Here is a 23,024-nt window from a genome sequence, read left to right as displayed (position 1 = left end):
GGTGGGGGGGTAGGTGATTGGTCAGGTATGTGAGAGGCTGCCTGTCATCCTGGCAGATCCACATTCCTGCAGGGGGTTTGACGAACAACAAAGACAGCGGGCCAGCTCCCGCACATACGTCTTTCCTGGATTGAAATAGTCCCGCTTCCTCTCTGAACACAAGAACGGATGGACACTGATGGTGCAACAAGCTTCACTTTTTCAAGTAAACAGCTGTAGAAACCGCACAGGCCGAAGAAGCTCTATGAGATTCTCAGAAAGTGAGCGAAGCAAGAAAAACAGATTTGCAATATGTAACAAGATATTAACCACCTATTGGCCTACATGGAAACAGTATGTCTGCAAAGCATTTTGTAAACAAACTGCCACTATGCATACCAAGACCGTATTATATATTACAAAAGGTGCTCTTTTTGTGTTCATTTACCAACTTTCAGACCTTTTCTGACAACTCAACTGTATAAATTCAAGCTAAAAATCAACAGAAATGAAGACACTGAGCTCTGGAATCACATGGCGTGCATCCAGTCCACAAACTGCACTGTCCTTTAGTCCTTCAGGGCACATGATCGACTCATCCATAATTGCATTTAAAACTATCTGCCTACAGCTCCCAACACCTCGCTGCCACTGCAGTGCTGCTGCAGAGCACACAGACAAGCAGGGCACACACACACACGCACACAACATACTCCGAACACACCGACACAAAGATAAATTAAAGGATCAAACATATGGGAACAATTCTTACCGAAACATTTAGGCACCATCATCGATGGTCACTGTGCAACCTGAACTCTTTTTGCCTCGTTCAGGCAACTGCTACAAAGCAGCATAAAAAGCTCCTGAAGTCTTCTTCTACATTTGCGACTATATACATGGTTTTTCATTGGTTTCATGGACAGTAGACATCATTTTCAACAGCAGCTGTTGGCAACTCTAAAGCTTTGCGATCTGGACACAGCAACCCACTTTAGGAGTTTTGTCCGCGACAATGTGCAGATTAATTTCTACTGTGCACATTAGTTGCTTGATTCTGTGATTTTTTTTGTGCAGACGCAAGCCAGGTCCAAACTAAAAAAACAGTTTTCACTCAATGCTCGGACAGATAAGCGTTCCACCCTGTTTATTCGACGATGGCACACAGTCAAACTTATGGCCTCGCACCAGTCTCTCCCTCCTCACATCTATGGCTGACCGCTCTCTGGTCTCGACCACAGATTGAATATTACTTAATCGATCTAATTACAGAAAAGAAAATAAACCAGAGATAGTCAACCTCCCCACCCCCGTCCCCCCTCCTCCTTCTGAGGCCCTCTCTGGAGTGTCAGCCCTATTTCTGACTCCAGCGGGTTTCTCTTACATGCAAGTTTAAGGGGGCCACAAGTGGGAACACGAAGGCACCTTTAAATCGTGCAGCAAAGGTAGTGCATTTAAGTAGTCTCTTTTTTCCCCCCACTGCCGGACATTGATAATCGAGCAGGGAACCATCAAAGCGCTCAAAGGTTTGAAAAAAATGATAAACTTAGCAGATATTTGAACTCCATGCATCCCTTAATCTAGTAAAGTGGTTCTTTGAGGTAATAAAAAGTATTCATTTCACTCTTTAAAAGCACGGGATATAGCTCATCCTCCATCTCAAAAAAGGAAGTGACACATAGTTCAGTTACAGCAAGCACCAAGGTAAAGTGAGACAGGCAAAGGCTTCGACTCTCCCCGTCCATAACCATAAAAACAATAAGCAGCACAGTATGGCATACATATACAAAGATAGCTATCCAAATATACATATATATAAACAGAATAAATATTTGTGTGTGTGTGTGTGTTTTGTTTTGTTCTTTCGCCATCCATTGGTGTGTGTATATTATGAATATGCATTTCTATATTACCTGGAAGAACATTCACATGTGCAAATTACTGAGTTATTGCCAGTTTCTCTCATAGTCGCGGGAGGAAATGTGTGACGGTCATGGCGGTGGTGGCCTTGTTGCCTCTCTTTACGCGGCCATGCTTGCTGAGGGCGATGTAGAAGCCCTTGTAAACAAAAGACTCATAGGCGTTGTAGTTGTTGGGCAGCAGAGTCTCCTTGAACTTGCACTCGTCCACGAAGACTCTCTAAAAAATGCCACAAAAAGAAGACAGATAGAGAAAGAGAGGGAGAGAAAGAGAGAGAGAGAGAGAGAGAGAGAGAGAGAGAGAGAGAGAGAGAGAGAGAGAGAGAGAGAGAAAGAGAGAGAGAGAGAGAGAGAGAGAGAGAGAGAGAGAGAGAGAGAGAGAGAGAGAGAGAGAAGTGGGGGGAATAAGGGGAGGAGGGGGTCAATAAATCAGGACAGACACAGGATGAACATCGCAGCATATGCACCGTTTTCCACGTGACCTTTACTTTGGCCAACAGCCTGCCTAGAAAGCATGCTTTGAGGGAAACTGGAGGAGGTGGCATGTTGTTGCAAAAGAAATGCCCTTTTCAAATGCAGATAGCAGCCGTCTGCTTTTACTGCTGAACTCATAAAAAATCCCACGTACCCTAACTAGAAAACTATCTAGCTGCTTAAATTAAAGTGTTGCCATAAATCAAAGGGGGAAATGCTGCTGAATGAATAATGATCATATGCAATAGATAGGGGCACATTATCGTTGAGTAATAGTTAAATGTGCTCCGTAGAAGTCATATTCTCAACCACTTTTGGATATAAATCTAGTGTTACAATCTTCATTAAAATCATGAAAATAGGAATTTTAAAATCCTAAAACAATATTTTACTCAAAATAAGTTTGGATGAACAAACCTTTTTGAATTAAGCAAAAATAACCTTAACTTATTTAAAAAACATACCAGAATTTTGCATTAGATGAAATAGCCTAAAAGGGGCAAAATTATGATTTAAATCAGAAACTGTGCAATCAAGGAGTAAGTAAAGCATGCATCTGAGTAAACTTTTATTGTTACATGTTGGTACTTTCATGCTACAGATCCTTTACAGTTGGTACCAAAAGAGTAGGTTCATAACAAATCCCTGGGATAACCATTTATGTTAAGACACTGCAAAGATACTTTTCTGATTATTTAAAGTTTCATTGAAAAAACACTTAAAATATATACTGTAATCACTTTTTCCCCCAAATAGCCACTGCATTATATGATATCAATGACCCCTAAATCATATATATTAATTTCAAATCTGCCTTTTTGGGGATTGTGGGACATTATAAAGTTATTCACAACTGTCCTACTTTTACACACAGGCCAGAATTTGAATGATGGTTTCTGGACTGCAGACTAGCAGCTACATGCTACATTAATATGGTAAAGTTTATTATCTAATTGATTGAACTTGGTTAGGAGTAAATAACATAACATTCAGACACAGAGCTGAATATTTGAGCGTTCTCTAAATGGGAATCCTTGCACCCCACTTTGAACCCCCCCCCCCCTAACATCAGAGCATATTAATAACACAACAGTGCTCATAAACCCACGGATGCAGCAGCTACATGAACTCATCTTACACTCAGCAGGATGTGTGTGTATGTGTGTGTAGGCTATGTGTGTAAGAGAGAGAGAGAGAAAGAGAGAGAGGGAGGGAGAGAGGGAGAGTTGCGCACAAACGTACCGTTCCGTATAACCTTCCTCTGCTGTTCATTGCGACAAACATCTCACTCCTCACTCCGAACATGCTGATCACTCCTCGGTCCACGGTGGAGATCTCTATTAGACCTAAACGAAACATAATGTTAGAGCGGCCCAGGTTGTGGAGGGGGGGGTAGGGGGGATTGTGGAGGGGGGGGGGGGGGGGTGGGGGGGGGGGGTGGGGGGATTGTGGAGGGGGGGGGGGGGGGCAAAGGCAGTGTCACGCTGCGATGGGGACAAAGTCGAGTAACTGGCCTATGCAGCAGTGATGGGTGTAACCTTGCAGGTGCATTGCGCATGGATGATGCTCCGTGTGCTCAATCAGCTCCCTGGAATATCCACCTATTTGCATTTAAGACGTTATGACGCCTAATGATAATGCTTTACAGCGTGCTGAGTGTGATCTATGTGTGTGTGTGTGTGTGTGTGTGTGTGTGTGTGTGTGTGTGTGTGTGTGTGTGTGTGTGTGCGTGTGCGTGTGCGTGTGTGTATGTGTGTGTGTGCTGCTGCAGCGGGACGCAGGGGTAAAAATAAGTTAGCGTCTAAACTGGGTCCAGGCATTCATGTCATGTTTTTGGCTTGGGAGGATATTTCGCACTGCACGGATGCGAGGTCGTACACTGTTTTTGCTTTCGGAAACTTTCAACCACGCCGACACCTCTTAGGCTATTAAATATCATGCAAGATAAGTGACACGCTCTAACTTTTTACACAGCCTACGCATACGGTTACGCTCTTTTTATGGTACGGTGCTTTGCCGGGATGCAACTCACTGTATTGGTTCTCATTGTGTACACCGCTTATCCTGCCGTCCGGGAGCACCTGCAGGTGAAACCCAATGCCCACGTTGCAGTACAGTCGCCGCACTCTTTTGATACCCTGCAAATAGTCACTCTCCCAGTTCAGCTCCGATTTTCCCCCAACTATGCCCAGATAGGAGCGGGAGAAGAGGGTCTCCCATTTCTTTTCCAATAAAGTTGCATTAGTCCTGCTCGGAATCGGATAAGATGAAACGATCCCCAACAGAGAGGTCCACAGTACAATAACTGCTGGCAGCGTCCAGTGCGTCCTGGCCCCGCCGAACATACTGTAGAGGCACCTTTGCGCAATGGCCATCCAGTTTACCTTTGGGGCACGTGGTCAAAGTTACCTGCCCTAAAAATGCAACTCTTCTTATTTTTTTTTGTCCTTTGGCATGGTGGTGGTAAAGGCTTTTTTTGGGATCAAGGCAGATCAAGGCCCCATAGCCCGAGATCTGAGCAGGAGGAGAGGGACAGAGCGCGTCGGAGCTTGAATTGGTGCTGGTGGCGATGATCATCTTTCGCCGCTCCGCGCCTCTTTACAGGCAACGCTGGCCGTGGAGGGACACCACTCACCGCAAAACCAGCTCACCTTGCCCCCGACTCTCACATCCTAAAATGACATCACTGTGACTTCACCGCTGCACCCCCCTCCCTATCAAAAGTAGGAGATGGGAGGAGGAGAGAGAGAGAGAGAAAGGGAGAGAGAGAGAGAGAGAGAAAGAGAGAAATAGAGAGTTACAGGACCCCAGCAGCAGCAGCAGCAGCAGCAGAACTGATAGGAATGATGGGGGGTGCTGCACCTTCACATCAGTGCCAAGCACGCAAGACAGAATAAGAAGGGTTTCCTGTGCTACGTTTCAAAACAAAACCTCTAGTGTGAGTATATCCCCTGCATCACCTTGTCATCCAACTTCCACTTACTCAACCACAGACAAGTGCCCAATTATAACCTGAATAAATGAGTGAGGAAACATAATTAAGGTTTGTTCATAAATGGTGTGAATCATATCAATATGGCCTTCATAGGAACCAGATATAAACCCCAAATAAACACCTGGGACAATTTTGACCAGCATATTAAATAGTGCTCCACCATCATCATAAAAACTACAAATAAGGGGATATTTTCAAAGGAATATTGTTCAGTGTGCATTGGCAGCATTGAAGCCATTCTGGTGGCTTACCAGCACCTGACATATTTGTCACCTATCTGTACCGTTGAACAAAAGTGAAGTCATACCAATGCATTTACCTAACATAAAAAAGACCATAAAAATGTGTGGTCTGTGGTAAAACTGGAGTTCAGGTAAGCTGATTAGTCAATTTATCAGTTAGTCGATCAACAGAAGATTTATCAGCACTCGTTTTTAAGTAATTTATTGGCAAATATTGGCAGGCTCCAGCCTCTCAGATAATTGACTGCTTTTCTCTGTTTGCATTATTTATTGGGATTGAAATAATTTAAAGACATTCAACCGATCTCCACAATATTTGCAGGGGGTTGCAAATTTTGCAAAGTTTCTGCGATTTCTCCACATTAAACAGTCCCTCCGACAAATTACAATCACAATATTTAACACAAGAGCTTGCAATTTTGCTAAATTACCACAACTTTTCTGTGTTAAATATAGTTCAAGATCAAGTTTATTGTTGTACCAACACTACACAGCAAAGGTATACAGCAGGATTAAATTTCATTCATTTTTAATGGCCAATCAAGAGACTGCTTGTGATTTGGACCAACTGTCACATTTGGTGTAATGCTAACTGACATCATCGGAGTGCAAAGGAAGTCATTACATATGAGTCTTCATTGGTAGTAGTTTAAAAAATTATAAATTATATTTTCATATCACAAAGTATATATGAGAGGGATCATAATGTTTTTATTAAAATAATATCTAATATAGAACCAAAAATATGTTTGCCAAGTATGATCTGTTATGCTTTTACTTTGAATACGTTTTCACTCTTCCTCTGGCTAATTGCAGCTGACTTGTTGCAGCTCTTCCTCACATGGGAGACCTGCAGGAGGGGAGGGTGCGAGTGTGTGTGTGTGTGTGTGTGAGTGTTTGACTTTCATTGGCGTTGAGCAATCATGGGATGGATGGATGGATCCTGTGTCCAGAAACCAAATCGGGACGGTGGTCATATGTCCTGGCAGCCTGCTGCCTTATTTAGAAGGAAGGTGTAAAAACAGTCACAGCCAGTCACAGGAGAGCAAATGGCAATCCTGTCTGACACTTCCTTAGCTGTTTGTTCAGGAAGTTTACACAACCAAATATTTTGCCTGGTCAGATTGCGCGTTATTATTGTAAGACCACACCCTACAGCTAACAGAATAATATAACCTGCAAGAATCAAATTCTGCTGCAGTATTTAAATGGTGAATGAAATGTGGGGAAAGACAAAGGGCAAAAGTTGTCATTATACTTCAGAAAAATGATAAATTTTTGCTTCATTTCACCTTAAAAGGCATAATTTCCCTATTTGATCGTAACAAGTTGACACAACCTATTTTCCGCTGTATATGGTTAAAATGTGGATAAAAGTCTGTGCATATAAAATAAAAACAAGTCTTAAATCGAGTTCAGTGGGTTCGTCCTTCTATACATCCCTGTTTGCATCCCGTCCTGCAGGGTGCTGGTGGGAGACTGCAGACTCAGGGGAAATTCCCAACATGTCACACAGCACCTGGCACTTGGGCCCCGAGGTGCTCTCGGCTGCCAGGGAGCCTCCGGCCCACCTTAGCAACCGGAGAGGACTTGTTGCTGATAAACAGCAGTAACATGACACATGACACCTATGACACAACAAACAAACAAAACATTACATATATGATATAAAAATATATACTTGACACTTGAGAGTTATTTTAATTGTTAATTTAATCATTTATTAATTACGTATTTGATAAATTAATTCCAATAGTTCATTGCGCTGCATTACATAGGTTGCACATGCAAAACATAGCCTTAAACAATGGTGGAAAGTGACTAAGTGCATTTACTCAACTACTGTAAAACATTTGAGGTATTTCTACTCCATTTTTACTCCAATTCTCTACTTTTCCTGACATTTTCCTGACATTTTCCTGATAAATCTTTTACTTATGAAATGGTACATAGTTATAGATTACCCAACATTATTCAATTACTACGATATCTATTCATATAACACACATGGGCCAGTTTTACTTCCAATACTTTAAGTAGGTTGTATGTAGTAAAGCCTTTACTTAAAGTAGATTTTTTAATGCAGTAACCTTACCTTCACCAGTCAATTACTTCACCAGCCCATCGTCCCATGAAAAACAACAGTATAGGTCGAAATTTCAGTCGACGAAAACGACCTACATTTACGGTTAAGTAATGGGTGCCATCTAGCGGCCATAGTAGTTATGATCTGGAGAAATTATGCCGTTGAGGTTACACATATATAAGGTGACAAATTTCCATATTAGGAGGAAGCGAGATGGGTGGATGGCTAAATAGATAGACTGATGGCAAAAAGTGGATTTAACTACAGAAGACCGTTGTTAGCTTCACGTTTCCAATCACAAGTCAGAACAGCTTTTAAAAACCGTATCTACGATCATCGTGGTGTTTACTCTCGTCATGATAACTAACGGTTGCCTAACTTAAAGGAAGGAGTAACTTTAATTCACACTACGTTTCAAGTGATCATTTTAACCCAAACCATGACCTTCGCGTAACCCTACCCAAATGGTTTTTGTGCCTGAACCTAACCAGACCTTAACCACAGCACTGTCACACCATAAAGGATAATTATTTTTAACAGTGATTTGTAACGGTTTAGGAAAGTGGCATATTAGAAAACACTCCTATGAGGTGTTCTGGATCACATTGTAAATCAACCTATGTGGTTGTTTTATTATGAGGATGTCAGTCGGTATGTTGGTTGGTTGTTCCTCTTTAGTCCAGACTGAAATGTCTTGACAACTATTTAATGAATTACTATGAAATGTTGTACAGAGAACTGGCTTTGGTAATTCCCTGACTTTACCTCTAACACTACCATCAAGCTGACATTTTTGGCTTTCCAGTGAAATGTTTCAACAACTATTGGATCAAATACTATTACATTTTGATATAGACATCAATTTCCTCCTCAGGATGAAGAGTGATGACTTTGACTTTAAATTGTCATCAACTATAACCATCAGGTCAACCTTACCTTGATTCATGACCAAATGTGTGCAACTCTAACAACATTCCCATCTACCTCACCCTGCATTTTGTGTTTTGTGCTAATTAGGAAATGTCAGCATGCTAAGGAGCTGAAGTAAGCTAGTAAACAAGTTAAACGTCATACCTCTTTAGTATCAGCATTTTAGCTTTGTTGTTGTTGGCATTTTGTACAAAGCCCCGCTGTGCTGCTAACATGGCTGTAAACTCTGATTCTGGTTAATTGAAGATTGCTTGGACAACAGATATTAGTAAAACAATATGAATATTCATATTACCAGAGTTTATGCAAAAACGTATTGTCGTGTCCTTGCAGTCAAAATTTGCATAATCTGAAAATAGCTTCAGAGAGGAAACCTATCAAGTAAAAAGCCTGCAGCAACATCCAGGACACATTTAAATTTAATTAAACACCACATTTAGTTTGTTGCAGCACTGACATTTCAGGTTTTATGTCTTTCTTGACATTTATAGTCATTCATTGATTAAAAGTCTGGTTTAACTATACATTACTTTCCCTCATTCCTACAAAACACCAGCAATGAAATGAAGTGAAGGGGAGAACGAGGACTTTTTAGTCCCAGTGGAACAAACACACTGGACCACACAAAATGGCAAATTAATGAGACAGCCTTTTAATTTGCTGCGTAAGCATGTAACTATGCAAACCAAAGCGACCAATAGCCTGAATAGACAGAACTACTGGCTTATTGACAGAGTGAAAGTTAAATCAATTGACAGTGGGCACAGTGCTGAGATTAATTCAGCTAATACTGTTATACTGGCATGACGCTGAGGCTGCTCGTTAGTGATAACACCTTTCTAAAATGCTAAAATTGGAAGCAAATGCACTTTTGACCTAAACTGCATGACAGCAACGTACACTTATTCTTACATACTCATTTATATAAGGGGTACAGGTTAAGTATACTAATGGGATTTTGCCTGTTGTGATTCAGAGAGATGTCCAACTGAAATTTAACAAAGCCCTTTCCTTTCCTCTTCCTTTTTTTTTTGTGCCTATTTCACAAGATTAAATAGTGTAGGGCAAATGCTCTTATTTTAATTGTTGATTCATTTGCTGATTACATTCTTGATTAATTTTTTAGCCTTTAAAATATCAGAAAATATGAAAATGAGTCCAAGGTGACATTTTCAAATGCCTTGGTTTGTCCTACCTCCCGTCCAAAACCCAAATGATAATAAATGTATTATGATTTAAGAAAGCAGCACATTCTCACATTTGATGTGATGGCATTTCTTGCTTGAATACCTTTAAAGGTATTCTCAAGGGGGGTTACAAGATATCCTTGTTTGTAGTCCCTAGCATGAGTAAAGCTTCAAAAACATACTTTTACCATAATGCACCTCAATAGTGTAATGACCTCTGTCAAACCCCACAAGTTTGTGATGGAGGCTTTTTGTTAAAAAGTGTTCTCCAACTGTAGAAAGCTCCTCCACTCTCACAGAAAACATTATATAGCACTCCTCGTGATGAGTAAATTAAACTTCATCTGTAAAAATTGGTGGAGTGTCCCTTTAAATCTAGTAATTGATTATGAAAATAGCTCTGGATAAACTTTTGACACGACTAGTTAATTAATCACCTAATGGTTTCAGCTCCAGACTGGAGTAAGAGAGCGTGAGTGTCCAACTTTAAAAAATGAGTAACCTCTACAACTACAGCTGAGTCACAGTCAGGCAACAAAAGGACACAAAGAAATAGATGGAAACTTGCCCACATAACACAGCAAATTGATTTTTTTTTTCTATAGACGACTCGCCTCGACTGAATATATTAGAGTTGGAGTAGACGACAAAGAAACAGGAGACTCAAGCAAGAGAAAAGTGTCTGCAGTTTACTATTGTGTCAGATCAGCTGTCTTTGTTGCGATTATAGGATCTATTCAGTGCACACACACACACACAAACACACACACACACTCACTCACACACACATACGCACATCAATCAGAAAATGGTCCAGAGGGACTAGCCATCCAAACAGCTTTTGTGCATATTATGAAAGTGTAAGTAACTGGATACAGGAGGATGCAAAGCTCTTTCAATTACTGTTTTATTAACGTGGGGTTTAAGAGACAATATTGAAACAACAGCTGGGGAGACCTAATGACGGAGGGGGGATTGCTCTGGAATGACATCAGAGTCGCTGCCCTAGACGTACAATAATAATCAGTCCAACTGTGATATGTTGAGGCTGCACAGGCCTTCATATAAATTATTGCAATTCCAAACATATTTTTTAATTTGGTAACAACATTTATACCTAATAATGCTTTTATATGAAAAAAAAGTTTTGATAGCTGTTCAATGACTGTGTGTTCTGTCATTTATATACTGTTATGATATCAAATATCTAAGTTAAACATGGTCAGAATTCCCAAAATTTGAGGTTAATATATGTAGAAATCCTCCCTACAAGACAAAAGGGCAGGTTTCAATATACTCTGAACATTTTTTTCTATCCTGGAAGCGAGTTACACTTGCCTATAAACGGCTGTCCTTTTCATAGCCTTAGTTGCTAAGGTTGTTGCTATGGTTTTTTAATGAGTTATTGACATATTTTGGACTAGATTTGGGCCCGAACATGTACGGATGTTTTTGAGAAGTTGACACTTTGAGTTAAGAACGAGAAAGTAGTGAAATCAAACTACTATAGTTTGTCGTCATTGGAAGTTATCCATGGACGCTAACCAATCAGAACAGGGTGGGCTCATCAGAAGGGGGTTCTTAAATAGACAGGAGCTAAAACGGCCTCTTGTGAGCTGTAAATCAAGATATTCCAGTTGAGCCCCAGATCAAAAATCTAGACTTGGAAATGTGCATAAAATGTTTGCTTTAACGTGTCAGTATAATTCGTCAGAACTGCTTGTTGGAAAGTTGAATAGCTTTGTAAATCGTGCTGGGTGTTGTTTAAAAAATGATGATACCTGTACCAATCCAAGCACCCTTAAAGTGATACTGATACCAATTAAGTTCTTAATTCAATACCCATCATGTGAATAGAAGTATTACATTTAATAAAATGCCACCACTCCTCCACATGGCAGTGGGCCAATCACATGTCGCATTAAATCAAAGAACGTTTACGTTGATTACGTTGATAGACTTACAGTCATATTTTCTAGCTCTGGGTGCAAAAGGAATCGATTGCAAGTATCATTTGACATGAGATGTTTCGATACAACTTGGTATCAATTTATTTCGGTCGATACCTTAAAAGGTATTTACTACCGATACCTAGCCCTATTCGAAATAGCTTTTAGAAACCAACAATCCAACCTGCACACTTACTTTATGCAATGATTAGCCAGCTATGTGGAAGTGAAAAAGGGTTTATGCTTTAAACTTTTCAATTTCTGTCACTCTTTTATAAAAAAAACCCAAAGAAGTGCAACACTATAAATGCCTTCCAGAACAGGCCTGAAAAGCTTTGCTTAGCATGTTAGCATGCTAACATTTGCTAATTAGCACTAAATATAAAGAGGGCTGAGGCTGGTGGGAATGTTATATTAGTTCTGCAGATATTTGCAAAGAGACTGTGTGTGTTGATCCCATGCTATAGGTCATATGCAGGTCAAGAAAATAAATCAAGGGGGAAAAGCAGACTAAATTGTATCTCCAAAAGTAAAGTACAAGTCTTTTTCCCGTCAGTGATAAAAAAAGACTTTGATATCTAAAATCCAGTGTGCTTTTTTCTTTTCTGTAGGTATTATTTGATCATAAACCAAAGTATTGTTCAAAAGAAATTTGTGGGCTGATGGTGAGACTAGATGACAAATCAGAGAGTACTTCATCCTTAGAGGGACATGAATGTCTGTATTAAAGTTAATGCCAATCCATCCAATAGCTGTTGGGATATTTCAAATCTGGACCAAAGTGTTGGACTGACCAACCAACTGACATTGACATCCATTTAGCCATGCCACTAAAATGACAAAATATCCACTTCACTTTTGCAGGGCAGGAGATATTATGCTACTGCTATTCTGTGTAACACTTTTCACAGACTCCAACTATTGCATCATAGAGTAATATGATATACCATTCATCTCAAAACCCAAAACCATCAAACAGATATGAGATAATTTGCTCAAGTTTGCAAACTTTTCGTTATTGAGCAGATAGCAGTGATGTGGTGATCGATCAGAAATAATGGGATTTCAATCCGTGGGAGCAGAGGCATGTAAAATAGTAACATACCACCCTGAAAGGAGCTTGGGGGGTTAAGATTTTTGCTGAATCAGCTGATGTATAATTCAATAGCCAAAAACTGCACTGAGTTATGCTCCTTCCACTGCTGCTTTGTACATTCGTGACACAGGAAGAGGCAGCGAATCCTCTGGGAAACTGACACTAACTCAAATGCACTGTTGCTGGAACACATGCAATAGCTGAAGCACGAAACAGATCTGCTCTCCTTCCTTTCATTATTACTGTGTCAAGCTTTGGGCTGCAGTGACAAGACAAAAAGCAGCCAGTCTGATGGGACTGTTCCCAGTAAAAATATCTTTTCAAGGGTACAGCTTGTGCACCTTGCAGAGAAAGATGTGTCCGTTGCTAAATTGGGCATGGCGTGACTAAGGGGAAAACAAGCAAGGCAGAGGTGACTTTTACACTGGTTACAAATCCCACCAGTACAGAGCTCATGACACAGCATTTTTTATGTTTGAGGCCAGGGACCTATCGTTCATCAGATTATGATGACTATCAGAAAGGTATTGAGCAGAGAGAGTTTACTGAGGAAATAGGTTTGCCCTGCTTGCTACCTTGAAATACAGAGTTAAATAGCACAGTTGCTGCATGCTTCTAAACTCATAACCAATGCAATGACCTCATTTAGATTACAAAATCCATCTTATGTTGTTTTTTTTCACTTATAGTTCCCTGAAACAAAAACTTGTGGTTTAAAACTATAAGTATAAAGGATTCAATCTCAAACATCCAATTTTGGTGATTTTTGGATCTTCAATGGAAGAAATTCATGATCAATATTTATACTCACAAATGCTTTGATGATGAAACGAGTCTACAGCCATACTAGCGGCTTTGTGAAGGGATGAGTACCAGACTGGAAATGGCACCTATTCAGTCCAATGGTGCCATAAAAGTTTCTTGCTTCCAGGTTTACCGCCGGGAGTGTGAGACCCACTAAATACATACAGTAGTGTTTCTCCAGCTGGCCTGCAAGTGCCCACTCGGCCCATAGACTTTACATTGTGGCGACAACACTGATTTTTAAATTGCTTTTTCTCACCTTAAGGAAGTTTTTATGAAAATAAAACTTCCATGGATTGAAAATTCACAGTAGAAAGAGTCATAATTTACCTTGTTTGCAGTCTGAGGTGTCCTGTCAACAGTTTTACAGACAGTCTATTAGGAAAATGCTTTTTTTGGCTGCACAGGGACTTTTTACTGCAATACTGCAAGTGGCCACTGGGATCAATTGGCTGAGTGGCGACGGCGTATCCTGCTCTTGAAATACATCCATGGCACTTAGGAACAGTGGGTGCTAACACAGTGACGGTGCTAATATGTCAAGGGAGTATAATCTTTACCAAGTCGTCGTCTTTGTTTGGCGTGTTGGCATGCTAACATTTTCTCATTAGCACTGAACAGACAAGCAAATACTTTAATTTGTCTAAATAAAATGTTTTAGGCAGCTGCAATGCTATAATAAATAATATAACATAATAATAAAAGCTGTAATAATAAATGTACATCTTTGGGTCAATGAAGTTTGATCGTATCTTATCAAACCGGATCTCTAAGCCCTGTGTTTCAATTTTCAAATAACAAAATCATCCCTCCTGTATTTCATTACCAAATGAAAAGAGACAAATACTTCTGATTTGAAGTGGAATGAGGAAAACCATGATAATTTCCACTTTGAATGATGTGGATTGCCTCACATAATGGCTATTGATGCCCCTTAAAGCTCAGTAATCACATTCTTATCCCAAGAGAGCTGAAAGATGTGAAAACGTCTGTTGAACAAGACATGTTCAAACTGTTTTGTGAGCTTTACATGGCAGCCTGTGCACCCTCAGCAGGGCTGTCGATTCACACAATCCTCAGAGTGAGGTCCTAAAAACTGCTCGTCAGGTTTTTAAATCTTAATGGGGTCATTTATCTTTTTCTAGAATCCGAACAAAGAGGAATAAATTTCAGGCACAGTGCTCCAACACACACTATGACTAATTTTCTCAGGACAAGTAGAGTAATGACTGATGAGATATTTGATAAATGTGCTGACAGACTCTTACTGAAAACTCCAGAAGTTATTTTCATAGATTTCATCCAAATAGCACATAGCTAGCACATTTTCCTTGTTTTTTTTTCTCACCACTTACCAAATGTCAAATCTGGGCACATTGTGGCTAAAGTTTGTTCAATGCCACATCCTCGCCATAACCAACTGCTCCTTCAAGGCAAAAACTGGCTGACTTACTTGAAGCCACAAGGAAGACTCTGTTTACGTGGCTGCAATGCTGAAAAGTCAGATGATTTGGTTTATGGCTGTAGGAAGAGATAGAGATCAGAGGAGGTGTCAGCTGCTGAGTCGGCAGCCAATTCCCCTGGCTCCTCTTCCCTCTCTCCCAGGAACCCAACACCGAGCCAGGCCACCAGGACCGAGCAGGAGAATGTGAGGAATTCTCTCACACATTTGCTCGCTGCTTTGCACGTTCTCACCCAGTGGGATGAAAAACACGCCGACGGCCCCAGGGATGCGACCACCTTGCTCCACAGTGAGTGAGCTCGAGGGTGGGCGAGAGGCGGCAATGAGCTGAGGATCAAGGCAATTTGGCTGATGGGTAGAGGAGAGCGCCTGGAATGGCACACTGCTGAGAGAGTGAGTCATCCTGGACAGGGATCCTGTCATTCTGCCAGCACAACAAAGATCAGATCATTTATTTTTGTCGCGGCCCCTGCTGGTTGAAATCTATACCCACAAGGAGTTGATCAAAGGTTTTGGCATGCTTCCCGTCCTGGAGAGCAACTAATAACAAATGATATTCAAGAATGATCCAGAGGAATCATTTGCAAAGTTGCGGTTTACCCATACCAGATTTCGTCAGAAAGTCATAAATAACAAATAATAACTTACTTCGATAGTTTGAGCTTTTGTGTTGAAGGGATCCATAATTTGTAGAATTTTATTTAAATTGAGTAATTTATTTGATTAATAGATAAATTATTTACTCAATAAAATGTCAGATACAGTGAAAAATCGCAGTTTCCCAGAGCCCAATGGGAATGCCGTAAAAAGGCTAGTTTAGTCTAACCAATAGTCCAATATTTTGAATATTTTAAAAGATGTGTCCTATTGAATACATTTTTTTATACTTGCACAAAATTTCAAACAATATAACCTTCTTTTTTTGTTTTGTTTTGTTAACCTCTGTAACACTCACAGGTCTGATATCCAAAAGAAATTCAGGTGTAGTTTAAAAAAAAAAAAAGGCTCTTTACTATCTCAAAAGCAGCAAGGACACAGCAGTCAAAAAGCTTTTACATTTAACATAAGAAAAGGTGTAAATATTAAAATCGATTATGGCTGAATTCCATTTAGCTACCTCAGCAGCTAAATGGAATTCAGCCATAATCGAACATTTTTATGTTCTGCATGCTGACTCACTGGCACACTTTCATGAGTGACTGGGACACTCGATTACAACTGAGCCATCATTAATGTTTTAGTCAAAATGTCTGCTGTGTCATCAAGACGTGTTCACACTCCAAGATGAGGACAAAGGCTGAGGCAACAGTGAACCAAAGATGACCCAGCAGAAAGCGACCGATAGCTGTTGAAGGGAACGAGGAGCACCAGCTGTGTGAGTAAATGAAGGATTCAGGTGATGAGCTGACACTGGAGACTCGATAGTGACGGCTGGTGGGCAGGTGTGGGACGACAGCAGAGGTTCTTATATATATGTAGAGATGAAGGAGATGAAGTAGAAGCAGTTGTTGCCATAGTAACATTTGTGAAAACATAGCTGGTCATGTCAGCACCAATGTGGTATATGGCCATTTTATGTGGTTTGTTTATTGTATGAAGTTTGACAGTACTCGCCAACAACTTTCAAGTTTTAAAGGTGCAGTTTGTAGAGTTTAGTGGCAGCTAGTGAAATGTACTTGACAGACATACAAATGTAAAAGTCATAAGTATGTTTTAATTAGTGTAGACTCTTAGAAATTAGAATTGTTGTGCTTTTGTTAGCTTAGAACAAGCTCTTTATATCTACATAGGGAGCAGGGCGTCTTCCTTGGAAATGGCCATGTTGCTGCATGGCCATGTTTCTACAGTAGCCCAGAATGGACACACCAAACAGTGGCTCTAGAGAGGGTCATTCACATTTTTTTGCAATTTTAACGCACACTGTACCGTTTCCTACATGCTTAAATGTTTGTTGTAATCTGCAACCTCACCACTAGATGTGACTAAAATCCTACACACTGGTCCTTTAAAACTGTTGCTGAACATGACTGTTGTTTGGTGGACAATAAGTTACAAAAGATGGTTCAAAACTGTTAAAAATGCAAAGTCTCTGTATTTCTCCCGCCTGACTGTAGCTCTGCACGGAATATAAAATCCTCTATCAAAATTTCCCTCACGGAAAACAAGAAGAATGCTGATCCCATCACCCATTGCATTTGGCACATTTTTCCAAATTCATGGATTACATAAGTGGATTAAACTGAATTAGTTTAAAGCCTGTCTGATTATGAGTCCACTCATGCTTTTTTTTCCCTCTAATGAATGCATAGCTGTGTCTAGCAGCAAAATGGCACTGTTGTTATCTGTGGATTCATCTCAGCAATGTCATTGTAACATTAAATAATGGACAAAACTACCAAAAAATATGTGAATTTTGTTTGTTAATGTTTTTTTCTTTGTTTTTAAAAAACATTGTATGGACTCACAATACAGACAATTAAAATAACTAACAAGTGAGTCCTACCATCTCTAACCCTCCAAGATCAATTTACAAAACTAACCCAACGCATTCTCAAATAATATCATTACAATCCTTTAATTCTCACTGTGCTTACATCTTACAGCACAGATAACATGCAATGATGATACTGTAGAGCACCACTGAAAAAAAGAAGACTACAATTATAAACTTAAGTAAAAAAAAAAAGAAAAGAAAAGAAAAAAAGAAACAAATAAAATGTGAATATAAAAAATGCTCCAGCTCAACCTGAACTGAGTTGTCATCCATCTGGCTCTCACATGTGGATATCGCCCTCTGGTGTCAAGCCACTGTAAGACATCAAGTACCTGTCTGATAATAGAGTGGATGATGAACTCACTGCATTGCAGCATTGGAACTCTGGCATGTGGTTTGATGGTGATAAGCAACGACTTACATGACTTTACTTTAAATAAAAGAAAACTTGTGAGAAGTATATTTTTAAGGATAAGAAAAGTACTCTGTGTTACATAAAGGCAAAATAAAGCTTTACTCTATGAGAGTTTACAAAAGCACATTTGCTTTGCTAAGTGCATGATGTACTGTCCAGGTGCTCAGCTAAACAAACTAAAGGAAATGGTGTCAGCCACTGCATTGCAGGTAGTGTGTCTCATTTGATCACTAAACTAGAGGTATAGATTACAGTGAGTTTCTTTAATTATGCTTTAGCTGTCTGGCATCTCCCCTGATGGAGGCTGAGGAAAAACTGGCTTTTTTTGCAACTGTTCTTATCAACAAAGACTACACATTCATTCAGCAGAAACGAGGCATTGCTAAGTGCACTGAGAGCCCGGTGCTGTCAAAGCTATGTGGATACTTATTGGTTATTAAAGATGGCCGTCTGTTTTGTGTGGCACAGGGGAGCAGTGTACTTTGTGGAAAATGCACAACAGAGAATCTGATACTGTAGTCTATCAACAAATGAGGCAGCAGTGAGTGCAGTGCATCCAAGGCACGACGATACATAAGTCACTGTGGTCTCATGTGCTTGTGTCCTTTTGCCTGTGACCCCCCCTGTTAAAAGGTCACCCTAATGAGACTGCTCCCCGTATGCCCTTCAAGTGCCACTCAGGAGCGCAGGAAACAATGCTGCGTTACAGATGCTATTTTGAATGGTGTCATGGTGTAAAAGTGGCGGAGTTGAATTATTGCCGGGCCCTTTGATGCTGTTTATATCTCTGCTGTCTTGTCAACACATATAATCATACGGCCTGATATTGACATTACAATGACGTTGGCTCGATACACAGAACATCGTGTCATGATGATTCAGCACAAAGGAATTTGGAAGCTGCTTGGATGGTTTTATTCATACAGCTTGTGCTCTTTTCTTAAGAAAACTAAATATAGTACTATTATACTCGCCCAATTGGGATACTAAAGGCGTCCGAAGATAAATCTGAGGGGTCACAAGATGATTAAAGTGATTTCTTTGTAATTGTGACAATTGTTTCACCATTTCAAACCAAGTGAAACTGAAACTAAGTTCAAATTCAGAAAGAAAACTCACTAAGGTCATAACCTGTGATGAGGGTGCGCAAGCAGACCGTGCTTCATTTTAAGAGGTCACAAGCCAAAACCCCTGCTCAAACCTACTCTTAATACTTTTAAATGTAATAGACCAACATTCCTAATGACAGTCAGTCACCTGCAAGGCCTTAAAGAACCCCAATTAATTGCACACAAGTCAGATTCATTGTGTGAATCAGTTTTTTGGGATTACTGCGGGTTATTGACGTGTTTCCCATGATAGCACTTGTACAGTCACAATCCCACACTTCCTAAAATCTCTTTGTGATTGTTCCCCTCCGGTCGCTCATCTCCCTAGCAATTAGCTTTGCGGCTGCCGCGTGTGTACTACTAAAAAAAAGATACCACATGTCCGCGAAAGCATGCACTTAAGACGACGAGGTCTTAGAAAACAAACTCCGGAAGCCACTGATTGACAGATCTGTCTGCCCACTCTGGTACCCGGGCTGAAGCCGTGGCTGCTGTGGCTGTGCTGTGGTTGCCACTGCTCTATGCCTAAAGACATCTGATGCAAGGCCATTTCTAGGTTACAATAACAACACCACTGACACAACTGCAACGCCGGATATCCGAAACACTTAGGGATTCATCAGGCCATATTTAGTTTGGGGCTTGAAAATAACTGGTGCCCCCTTACAGAACACCAATGAATTTTCTCAGTGACAGAGCATTTTGTCTTCATGAAAGGCTAAAAATGTTTCCAGCTTGCAGCGTAATAACACACGATTTATGAGCAGACAAATGTGCTTTTCATGCAAAAACATGGCAATCATTTGCATCTCACCTAAAATATCTCCATAGTAAAGAAGCAATCTATTTATTCTTTTGCCCTACGTGGAATGTAAATAACAACATTGCAGTCTCCGCCTGCGGAACAACCATACAAGGACAACGGCGCTGGACCGAGAGCGCCCCACACAAACTACCACTCTCAGATGCCATGCAGTACATAATGATGGCATTCACATCAGTGGTTGAGGGGGAAACTGGGTCCTGACCACTTCCAACTAACAAGCTCAAATTAAGACCAATGATGACCTCACGACTGCCAGCTGGGCTAGTAAATGGAGCTGGATGTCCATGTCCAAAATAGTCTGGTAATACAGTCTGTCAGCTACAGGCAGGGCTCGTAATAATGGCTTAAGTATCTTGAAATATAGCAGGTGTATATATTTAATCATTTGATCAAACACAGCTAATTAAATATGTAGTCAGTTAGTTATAAAAACAACAGCTTGACTTTTTGTACCTGTGCAACATTATATTTTGATGAACATTTTGATGAAAAGAAGGTATGTATTTATAATTCATATATGTACTGTAACTATACATTCCACCAATAGCTAACTTAATTGTTTTTATTTAATTTCTTTGTCTTTTTTAATGGTTTAATCTCCTTTTAAGAATAAGGATGAATAAAGAACAATATAAAATGAACAATACAGAATAATAACAATAAAAACCCAAGCTACAAAGTGCCTCACATAAGGCAGCAACTTAAAATGAATAAATTATACATATAAAAAGGAATCAAATTGGGAATTTGGGGACTTTCAAGTAACAACAGGTTGATTAACAATGTTTTAACTGCTAATGTGAAACAGAATTAAACCAAAACTCTTAAAAAATCTCTGTGTGCACAGATATGTTCAAGTACATTTGCATTAGTTATACAACAGATAAGCCAGGTTTGCTGTTGTTTCTCATTATATGAGGATTTTAGGGCTACAACCATGACTAAAATGTCCTTCTTTTCTAATAAGATTGGATCATTTAAAACATAAACTTGAGTTGAGGTGATGAAGGAAAACTTTTTTGTAATTGCAATTGGGTTTTTTCTTTTCAATGTAATATTTTATGTAAGAAGTTCTCTTCCTCTTTGTCGTTTCACCACTTCAATGGTATTTTTGTATGTGAATGATACATAAATAAATGACATACCTAACTAAAAGGATAAGAATAAAAACAGATAAACCTGATTTTAGACATATATTGAGAATTAAAAAAAAACGTAATAAAGGGATAAGCTCTCTGATTAAAGTGTGTTTTAAGAGGAGATTGGGAGAGAAGGAAATGAGAGTATGATAATTGTGTTACTATGTTAACTTTTAGGGGCCCAGACTATATAATGTGATATATTTAGCTAACATATTACATATCTGTGAGACCTCTGTAGACCAACGTCACTCTGAGATTATGGATTATACGACGCTGAGCACAAATGAACAACCTGCACTTTTAGTCAGACATTTAGGAACATTTAACATCACATACCTAAATATTTTTAACTCAGGACAATTTTCAGTACTTAACTTTTACTGGAGGCATAATCTATTGAGGTTAACCCTAACCCGTAAGTATTTGTGTACTAGTTTGTGTACTCCTCCAGTTGTCACGTGACTTTGTTTGGGAACATATAGCACATGAGTGGAGGCGGTGCAATTTTCACTCCAGCAACATAAATCTAAATCATTTCCTGTGCTAAGTTAAAAAGAGATGTATATATGGAGAAGTGCCAGATAAATGGGATTATCATTTCATGGTAACAGTTAGTGCATTAAAGGTTGGTTTCTGATTTTTCAGATGGCTAAAAAGTCACCTATTGTTGCCACAGCTGTTGCGATATTGTCACAAATACAACATAAACATCTATATGTGTGAATGGAAGCGTGACGTTGTGACCGCAGTGTTTGCATGACTGGATCTGATATTTTGGTCACGGCTGTAGGCAGTGCTGGAGGAGTTTAGGAATGTGTGACCGCAGAGCTTTTTGGCCCAACGGCTGCATGTCTTCCTCCCTTGTCTGGGTCCGAAGACACGGACCATCACATCCCTGAACGTCTCCTCCAGGTCCACTGTGTGACAAACCGCAGCCAACAACCACCCACTCACAAACTGGAAAATGACAACCCTTGGTATGGTTATTTCTCTCTTGGACGAGCTGTAAAAAGCGGAGCGATTTCCCTTGCACTTCAGAAGGAGCAGTGATTGCTTCCGCCCTGAGTGTGGGCGACTGGGCGGCTGAGGACATGTCAGGTTCATGTCAATCAGCATGTCAGAGTCTGTACCTCTGTGATCTGAGGCTCTGAACCTTCAGGATCCTACTGCCATCTGCTGGACTGTTGGCTGCCTGGCTGGCTGTGCTCACGCAGTGACACAATGACACGACCTGCAAAAAGAGAAAGAAAAAATCCACATTTTAATGATATTTTTAATCTGAGCAGTGCGTCCATAAGATAAAACAATTATGATATGCAATTCAATTATCAAATCTGCATAGAGCCTACTGCAAGTATTTCACATTTTATATTCAATTCAAAAACTTGCAAGATTTCCATGAATGTATTTTGATACTTTGAATGATGGGCATGCATTTTTCCTGTTTTTAAAATGTCTCCATAAATATTTTTAAATAAACTGTGTGATGTTTATTTTTTCTGTGCGTGGGCCCCCCACACACCTACAAGTTCACCTGCAAAAACTTAGGTTTGGCAGCCTGGTAGGAGTGGGATGAATACTAGACTCTCATTAGCATGAAATGTCTCAAAAAATTTTTTTTACTGGAAAGAGAAAATATTTATCCTGAAGAGCAGACAGCTCAGGTGGCACACTGACCTCATCATGAGTATTTACAGAAATAAATCCTGTAGCCTCAAAGGGTAAGTTGATATGTTTAATAAAAGCTAATGTGAAGTACAGTGTGATGCTGGATTTGTCAGGTCGAAATCGATATCTGTATTGGATAGTTTAAAAAAAATCTCGTGACAATATATCAGCTAATATATCTGAGGTGTTGACCAGCCCTGCTACACCTGTTTACAGTCACAACCAGTGGTGGAAGAAGTACTCAGAT

At 39.9% G+C, this 23,024-nt stretch overlaps 1 protein-coding gene across 1 annotated transcript; it reads right to left on the bottom strand.

Annotated features, from left to right (window-relative positions):
• Positions 1 to 1,941: 1,941 nt before the first annotated feature.
• On the bottom strand, positions 1,942 to 4,747 carry LOC134004617 (fibroblast growth factor 6-like). Its single transcript, XM_062443955.1, has 3 exons — positions 4,405 to 4,747; positions 3,615 to 3,718; positions 1,942 to 2,118 (listed from the first exon to the last, which is right to left on the bottom strand). Exons 1-3 carry the CDS (start codon positions 4,745 to 4,747, stop codon positions 1,942 to 1,944), a joined length of 624 nt encoding a protein of 207 aa, XP_062299939.1.
• Between the last annotated feature and the right edge of the window lie 18,277 nt (positions 4,748 to 23,024).

Source organism: Scomber scombrus, chromosome 22 (assembly GCF_963691925.1).
Source record: "Scomber scombrus chromosome 22, fScoSco1.1, whole genome shotgun sequence".
NCBI lineage: Eukaryota > Metazoa > Chordata > Actinopteri > Scombriformes > Scombridae > Scomber > Scomber scombrus.
The sequence above is the reverse complement of the archived record's forward strand: the minus strand, read 5'-3'. Positions and strand labels throughout refer to the sequence as shown.

What these genes read in the sequence shown, in the direction of transcription:
- LOC134004617 (XM_062443955.1), bottom strand. Translation starts at nt 4,747, where the DNA reads ATGGCCATTGCGCAAAGGTGCCTCTACAGTATGTTCGGCGGGGCCAGG. An exon ending in ACACAATGAGAACCAATACA is followed by an intron (nt 3,719 to 4,404) that starts GTGAGTTGCATC and finishes TGTTTCGTTTAG; the next exon opens with GTCTAATAGAGATCTCCACC. An exon ending in GAGGAAGGTTATACGGAACG is followed by an intron (nt 2,119 to 3,614) that starts GTACGTTTGTGC and finishes GGCATTTTTTAG; the next exon opens with AGAGTCTTCGTGGACGAGTG.